The sequence below is a fragment of the Lissotriton helveticus genome, chromosome 6, assembly GCF_964261635.1.
Source record: "Lissotriton helveticus chromosome 6, aLisHel1.1, whole genome shotgun sequence".
Taxonomy (NCBI): Eukaryota; Metazoa; Chordata; class Amphibia; order Caudata; family Salamandridae; genus Lissotriton; species Lissotriton helveticus.
The window spans coordinates 2,135,831,963-2,135,840,805 of record NC_136067.1 but is presented as its reverse complement, the minus strand read 5'-3'; the positions used below and the strand labels follow the sequence as shown (position 1 = coordinate 2,135,840,805).

The 8,843-nt window shown below is 45.5% G+C and overlaps 1 protein-coding gene across 1 annotated transcript in view; it reads right to left on the bottom strand.

Annotated features, from left to right (window-relative positions):
- Positions 1-4,226: 4,226 nt before the first annotated feature.
- LOC144763102 (olfactory receptor 2K2-like) overlaps positions 4,227-8,843 on the bottom strand; it is a 43,017-nt gene continuing 38,400 nt past the window's right edge. The window contains exons 2-3 of the mRNA XM_078648398.1: positions 6,074-6,158; positions 4,227-5,099 (exon numbers count right to left, since the gene is read on the bottom strand). Coding sequence (XP_078504524.1) covers positions 4,227-5,099; positions 6,074-6,158 — 958 coding nt within the window. The remainder of the gene's footprint in view (positions 5,100-6,073; positions 6,159-8,843) is intronic.

Below are 8,843 nucleotides of genomic sequence, written 5' to 3'. Positions count from 1 at the left end.
GAGTATGACACTATCTCATTAAAATCGTAGCGGTCTAATCCAGCCATCGAAAACTTGCTCCAGCGTTCGGTTCAGACCTTTATCAAGGGAGAGGGCCTTTAATTGCCTGTAAAGCCCAGTTATGGCAGGCTATACGGCTATTAGAATTGTAGGAGAGTAGGGTCTGCTATCCTATGGTCACCCCAAATTTTTGCTTTTTGCTTCACTGGTTTTCCACTACTGAGGCTGTGGGCCTGCTAATCAGACCCCCAGCCTGCTGTTCTCTCTCTAAATTATTAATAAATGTGCCATAGGTACATACCACAATTGGAAATGGACTCCTTGTCAGCCCCTGTACCATGCACTATAGGTGCTCAGGGCATAGGTGCCACCAAGGCCTACCAGGGGCTGCAGCATATCTTTTGCCACCCCTGGCTGGTTCTTAAATTGACACAACTGGCTGATCACTCAGCTGGGGCAAGGTGGTGTAATCATCCCTTGCTTAGGTATAGTATATCTATATCTAAACCTATATCTGGACACATATAAACCTGTGAGCCACTCCTATGGAAGGCCTTATCAATTCTGGAGGCAGAGTGTGTGGTTTAATGTGAGATGGAGCTCTAGCATGAGCTGAGCCTGTCTGCAGCCGTCGGGAACAAATCCCTAAGCTGTATCAGGATAATGCCATACCATATACTATTAAGTGCATTATAATCCTCGCGGTTATATAGCAACTTTGGTTTGGCTTTATCAAAACATGTCGTGTAAGGTGTCATACGATTTGGAATACTATCCCCTCGCCAGTTCTGGCGATGGGGATAGCATTCCACCCCTCTAGAGGGAGAAGACATGTTACTTTACTTAAATGCGGTTAATTTCTAAAAGGACCTCAGATCCACAAAATGGATGCTTCTGCCACAGACACAAGTATGACCCCCTGAAGCTGACCGAAACTCAGCCCAACGGGGGCCTGGACAAAGGGTTTCCTGTCGCAGGGAGGTGTCACCCCCCCCCAGACAGGAGATAGTGGATTGTAGCAGGGAGGTTTGAAAGAAACCAGGCACTGCATGGGGAGCACAAGGCTGCCCCTTGCATAATCCGGTCAAACCGGTTCTGGGGCACACCAGCCCCAGTCCCAGCGCGGCCTGGATCAAAGGAAAGGGGTGTATCCACCCCCTTCCTGGGTCCCACCCATAGGAGCGGACCTAGCAGGTAATCCAGCCCCCCAGATTCGAATAAGAGTGGGAGCAGTGCCAATGCACTTCAGATTATCCTGATGAAACATAAGAAACAAAACTCTGGCCCCTTCGACATCCTACTCAACGTAGAAGACTGAAGAATCTCCCTTGTGGTCAAGGAGTGACCACCCTGTCCAAACAGGCACCATCCAGCCCTCGACATCTGCTTTGTTGCAGTTCCCGCTGGAACTCGAGCGACAGAGATTGATGAGATTAAGCTTGCCTGCCTTCTAACAGCCCGATCCACAGTCCCTGCAGAGCTGAGACCCGTGGAGGCGACCGGAAGCGTGGGGCACGCCATCTTGGAAAGACCACGAGACGCTGACCGTGCAGCCCACGAGTGACCCTTGAAACTTTACACCAGGGTTTGAGAAGCCCCAACCCTGAGCCACTCTTGCACCGAAGCTCAGCCCTCCACACTCGACGAGTGCTGTGTGGGGCCCTTCTGCTTCTTTTGGCTCATCGCATTGGCCCGGTCACTTGCCAGCCGGCTTGTGGTCCCTGTGCCGACGAAACTTGAAATACGACTTGTGAATCTGATTGCTCCAGATTTGCACCAGCTCCCCTGAAAAGGAGCCCCCACTCTGACCCTCCTGGTCCGAGTGAGAAGCAATCTCCCAGTTCCGCGTGGATTGCTTTTGCCAAGTGTTGTTTGCTCCAATCTTGAAGCCGACTGCGCCGACGGTGAGAGCCTTTGTGGAACAGATTGTGACCTGCTCCTGGACGTCGTAGATGCCCCAGAGCCCACGTGACAGCGGAGAGAAGCTCCTCAACAACCACCTGATTGCGCCCGACATTGCCTGGTTCCGTCCTGGTTCCACCCTGGTCACTGCTGAGTGACCCAGACTCTGTCCCCTCTGCTTTCAGGTACTTTTCTATCGGTATCCACCCTTGGATCCCACCGGACACTTCTTCTTCACAGCGCCTGCAGCCTCTTTAGCTTCAAGCACCCAGAACCTGCACGACGAAACCCGACGCCACTTCGACCCTATGCACCCGCTTCCTGTGGGTGAGGTAACATTGCAACGCCGGTGTTCCCACACTGGTACACACCTCTAGGGTCTGTGTCTAAAGTTTTGTCCTTCTAGGTTCAGCGGAAGTATCCTTAAACTCTAACTGTGTAACTTTTACGCACCATTGACTTGCATTGGTGCATGCGTGTGCTTGCAGCACTGCACCCGAATCCCGCTGGCTTTTCCCGACTTCAGCATTGCTTGCCCCGACTGCTCCCAGCGATTCCCTAGGCCCTAGGCCTAACCACTGTTCGATTGGTATCTCTTATACCACTTTCTTAATATATGGTTTGAGTGGCCACCCGCCCTCATCCATAATTGTGCAACTTTGTATGTCATACTGTGCTTTTGATTTAACGCTTGTGCCCCTTTGTTCATAAAGAATACTGGGGATTATTTTAAGTAATAAATACATATAATGTTATAATATATACTTGTGTGGTGTCCGTTCATTTGATAGTACAGGATTGTGATTGGTAAAACAGCTCGCTTAACACGACCTCTTGAGTTAAGCCTTTAAGGCTGCTTAGTCTATGCTACCATTAAGATAGCTTGTCTACAAGGTTGACTTACAACCAGACACCATAAGGGAAAGCTTGGACTGATACAAGGTGGTTCCAGAATTGGAAACATCATATATCAGGCCAACTTCTCACATGAATATTCCACCACTGGAGGGCAGAATGTTCTTACAAATAAAAGAAAGGTCTCAGGGAGCCTGAGTGGGTTTAAATCCCCTTGGGCTCCAAGAGGCCTTTGTTCACAGCAGCAGCTGTGGGCAAACATTGGAATGTTTGAGCTTCGGGGTTCTACCGGCCATTAGAAGCCCGGAGCATTCCAATGTTCTAATCACTCTTATTGCCTTCCACCTGCACTACATACTATGATGCCCAAGACTCATTCCTTCCTTCATCCCTAAAGAAGCTGAATTCAATAAAAACATTTGTAGAGGAGATAGTCATCAAAATAACTTTATTCAATTTGACAGAGCAAATCACAAAAGTGTGGTGCACAATAAAACATTTCACAATATTGCAGTCATATTCATGAATAAGAATGAAACAAACCTTCTCTAAATCATGTTACATAACAACATACCAAAAAATTCTATAAAACCTGCAAATATAATAATTCTGGCTTAGCTTGTTTAAAATTCAAATGCAAAAGAAGGGGTGAATATACTTATGTCGTAAACTCACCCACCTACGGCAACTAAGGGTAATATGTAAAGTATCTTGTGCAACACCATGCCACATGTAGAGGTTCCCATCCCCTTAAGAGTCGGGATAATATATTTAACAGGAAATATGCTAAGAGCTTTCTATGCAGAACCAACATATCTAGCGTGAGGTACAGTTCTACATTGCCCGGGGAAGACACCAACACATGATGAGTGCATATATTTTTGGTCAGAGACCATTTTTCCTTTGCCCCTGCCTTTGTCCCACAAAGGCCCCCTTGACCCAATCAATGTCTGTGTTTTCTGTTGATTGATTGTGGAATCTAGATGTCACAGTAGCTGCTCATTATTTTATGGTGATTGGTGCTACTGGGTGGTTAGGGTGTCACTTGCAAAATTGAGCATAGCCTGGTAAGTTAAGGTTTAATTTTGATAAACTTGACTTCAGTTGCACCCTGTCTTTACCTGAATTAGGCGGCTTCTCTGTACATTGCCAACAGCCTCTCCTTCACTCTTGCGTCCACTGTTCCTGTCAGCTTGATATTGACAGACTGCTTCAGTCCAAAATTCATAACAATGGTAATTTCTTTACAGGCCCATCTCCTTAGTCTGGCAACTCTTTTTATTAGCATACTGTACTGTTCACTGAGCTCTTTACATGTTTCAGTGGAAAGGATTAATCAAAGTTACTTAAAGAAACAAACCATTTTCTGATTAACTTCAAATGCGGGTGTGTATAAAGGTCCATTAGCCACACGGCAATAAAACATATAGATAAGTATACATAGAGCAACAGCTCTTTTATTGAGTGTATTAGGTGTTGTGTTCTTGCTCTCTGGGGATCCTCTTCTTGTAGATCAGTTTCTGCAGAGATAGCTTCACTTCCTGGTTGTGTAGAGAGTATAAGAGAGGATTGAGCATTGGAGTTACAGCTCCATAAGTTAGAGTCAGAACTTTATCTTTCTCCGGAGAGATCTTTGACCTGGGTCTCAGGTACATCGCCATTGCTGTCCCAAAGAAGAGCGTTACCACCAGCATGTGTGAGCCGCAGGTGGAGAAGGCCTTTTGTCTTCCAGCCGCTGTCATCATCCTCAGGATGGTGGAGATGATGTAAGAGTAGGTGAAGAGAATTATGGAGAATGGGACTAAAAGGATAACTACAGACATCATAAAAATCACACCTTCTTGTAAGCGGATATCTGTGCAAGCCAGTCGTAGCAGAGCGGTCACCTCACATGATGAGAAATCAATCTTGCGGTGCCCACAGAAAGGAACTGTTAGTGTGACAGACACATGAACGACTGACAGGAGAAATCCACTGCACCAGGTAACGACTGCCAGAGTAATGCAGAAACTCCTGTTCATAACCATGACATAGTTCAAGGGGTTGCATATGGCGACGTATCGATCCCAGGCCATGACAGCCAGAAGGATGCATTGAGTAACACCCAAGGAGAGGGCGCCGTACATCTGAGCCGCGCATCCAGCAAATGTGATGACGCTCCTCTTGGAGATCAGGCCTTCAAGCACCTTGGGAACTGTCGAAGATGTATAACAAATATCTATGAACGATAAGTTGCTGAGGAAGAAGTACATTGGAGTGCGAAGGCGAGAACCAGCTTGGATCGCAACGATGATGAGACTGTTAGCAGTAAGGGTGACCATGTAAATCACAAGGAAAATCCTCTAGCAAGGATTGCAGAACAACAGGGCTTTGAGATTATCTCTTATGCAGATGATACTCAGCTCATGTTCCCGATCGGCACGGACATAGTAGCTGAGAAAGCACCGTTTGCCAAAGGTATGCTTGTAATCTCCGACTGGATGACGCAGAACTGTCTCCAGTTGAATCCGGGCAAGACCGAGATAATGCTAATGGGCAAAGCCACTGCTAGTTGGTCTGATGACTGGTGGCCTGCCCATTTGAGAACAGCCCCAGCCCCGACCCAATGTGTTAAAAACCTCGGGCTGAAACTAGATCAGACCCTATCCATGAAGGACCACATTGCTGCAACAACCAGTGCATGCTACTATAGCCTGCGTCTGCTGCGCAAAATCCTCCCCTTTATGCCGACTACCCAGGCTATGGTTGTCAGCTGTCTAGACTATGGCAACGCTTTGCTGCCAGGGATTGGAGAGACCCTGCTGAACAAACAGCAGGTGATTCAAAACACTGCTGCTAGAATGGTATTGAATTGCCCATCAGGCACTGCGTCGGCTCCACTTTTGCGTGAACTCCATTGGCTTCCAGTGAAAAAAAGATCACACTTTAAGATCTGCTGTCTCACGTACACAGCACTTAAAGGAAGAGGCCCCGAATACCTCTAAAAAAGACTTAACAAATATGTACCTCATAGAAATCTGAGGTCAGGGGCACAAGATCTCCTTCAAATTCCACGCATAAGGCTGTGTCGCTCTGGAGGAAAATCCTTCTCGTACCTAGCTCCAAGGTACTGGAATGAATTACCGGATTTCCTTCGAAAAATGGACACCTACAGCACATTCAGGAAACAGCTTAAAGCCTTCCTATTCTAGTTTCATTTGCTCCCTTTCAGTCGCCGGAAAAATGCTAGGCAGCGCCGAGATGCCCCCGGGTGAGTCGAGCGCTATACAAAAAGCATTAACATAACATAACATAACAAAAACAGAGCACATTTTACCTCAAGTTGGTATGAAAATCCCAAGAGTTCAAACTCAGCTTCCAATGTTTGGTTTAATATTCCAGTCATGGTCCCCATGAATAATCTAAAAACAAAAGCCAGTATGAGCTGATATCTTAAAGACCACATCAGCTTGACCTGAGGTGATTACCATAAAAAATATTCTTGGGTCAGCATTATTTTTCAATCAGGCACCATTGATGCTGATCCATCACCAAGACAGTCTGCCTCATGTCCAGGACCTCCCAACACAACCCTCAGACATATCTGCCTAATCCTATTTCTAGGCAAGCTCACCCTGGGCAGGACAAGCATTCCGCACATGGATGTGCCAAGGGCCAGTGGAGTACTCACAGGACTATGCTAGAACACATTTCTCTACATAGCTGGGTGATGCCCTCAAATAATCACAAGGGATACCGCTGATGCTCCTAATGACATTGCCATTACCCTATATGAGATATGTTTGCAGACACAGAGCATAGGCTTGGCAAACTCCTTAATATTGTCTTTCATTTATACTCAACTGCATTGTCATAACATTTATTTAACCATTGCAAATTATTAAGTTGCATTGTGGGGCACATGCATCCCTTTCCCTCAATAATGCTGATGCTAAATTACATTAAAAGCTCTTTAAAAGGTGATTCCTATTTTTCTGTTCTTATCAGTGGAGTTTGTTTCAATATGGTACCTATTGGACCTTTACATTCTCCTGCCAAATGCCATCAATACATAACTATGACAAATTATTGACAACAAACAGCGTTGACAAGGTTCAGTGATTATTGTTTAGGTTTTATAATGTGGCTGCTCAGCTGGGCTGCATGTCTGTTTCAAGTGTACATTCTTTGTGCCATAAATGTATGGCTTACGCAGTACTGAGCAAATTCTTATGAAGTGGTCATTTCAAAGGTTGATCAGGTGATAAGGTAATAATATGTTTTCTCCATTCATTTACAGTAATATTTAGGTACTCTCCAGTCTCCAGAAGCAGCGGAAAAAAACAAGGAGAGAGATCAAAAGTCAAACCAGGAGAAGTATCCATAGTGGGAATCCAGGAGAGGGGTCAGAAGAAACCAAAGTAATGGATAAACAGTATAATATGGCGACTAATTGGTCTGAAGGCTTACTTTCTAGGGATTGACTTATTGTATTGGCTTATGCTTTGGCATTTTGCCCTACAAGTCCTTTTGATTACACACAATGTAAATCTTTACAAAAGACATCTGACATAGTAATTCACCTTCAGATAAGGGTGGGAATATTCCATTGTTCATCCTAAGGAGATGTACATCCATGAAGGGACTCTGTCAGGTGACAGACACTACATGTTACACACATATTGATGAAGATGTGTAAATACCATCAATATGCAGAACAGAGGTGCTTATTGATTGGAGAAACAAAGGGCTTGAATTGTTGTTTTTGAAATGTGACATTTCCAGAATCCACTTTCAAATCATTTGCCCAAGATGCACAAAACTTACAATCTAACTCCGGGACGCCCTATTGTGTCACATATACGTAGTGTACAAGAAAACACCTCAAGGTACATTGATTTTTTTGGAGACCATTTGTTGAATCATTACCAACATATGTTCACGATACGAGAGATTTCCTTTTTTTGCATAAAAGGCAAATACCGGGACAAGAATATCTATTGATTCTATTGGATGCAGATAGCCTGTGTACCTGTAATGAATGCAGACACTCTATGAAGGCAAGGTCTTTATCCTATCTTCTACACAATGAAGTGGTTGTGAAGATGCTGATTGCTGTTTTTTTGTTTGGCAAATAATGTTTTGTTTGTTGACTCTAAGCTTTTCAAGCAAGTAAAGGGAACAGCAATGGGGATCTGCTTCTCCCTCAGCTATGCTAATCTATACATGGACTGGTGGAAGGAACAGGCCCTCAGTGACACACCATATTATTTTCACTATTTGGAATGGTTCTGAATTACATGCTATAGAATATTAAAGTATTGTGAATTGTAATGATCTTAACTTTTCACATTACCAGTGTTATCAGTAAAGATTGTGTTGACTTTTTGGATACCAATAATTCTGTGTGTGGGAATGCATTGAGTACATGCCTGTTTAAAAAGAACGCAGCAGGCAACTGTCTGCTACATGCACGTAGTAGCTGAACACCTGATTTGATTCAGAGTATTCCCTATGGGGAGTTCCTAAGGACAAGAAGAAACGTTAGCTCTGAGGAGAGCTTTATATATATATATTTAGTCACTGAAAAAAACATAGGTTGCAGGGACGTTATAGTTAGAAATTAGTATTTAAATATTCTTTGCAAACTGCAATGTCCCGGGGCATTGCTGGAGCTGGCCCTGGGGGTTGGTGGTCCCAAGGGCCATGGAGTGCTTCAGGAGGGGGGCCACATCCCCCAACAAGTTTGAATCCTGGGGAGGTGGTGGTCCCTGGGGCTGGGAGTCTGCAACGGACCTCCGCCTGTAATGAAAGTTAGCCCTGACGAGGTGGTGGTCCCCGGGGCAGTGTGGGGAGGGGCAGAAGCCCCCCACATTTTCTTTAGTTAGCTTTAAGACCAAGGGAGGTGGCAGTCCCTGGGGCTTTGGGGGGCCTGTGAAGGCCCCCCACACATAAGTAAATTAATGCCGCGGGGAAGTGGTGATCTCTGGGGCAGTGTGGGGGAGGCAGGAGCCCCCCCACCCATTTTCCATCAAAGTCCCGGGGAGGTGGCAGTCCCCAGGGCTTTGTGCTCCCCTGCACATTGTTTATAAAGCCCCTGGGAGGTG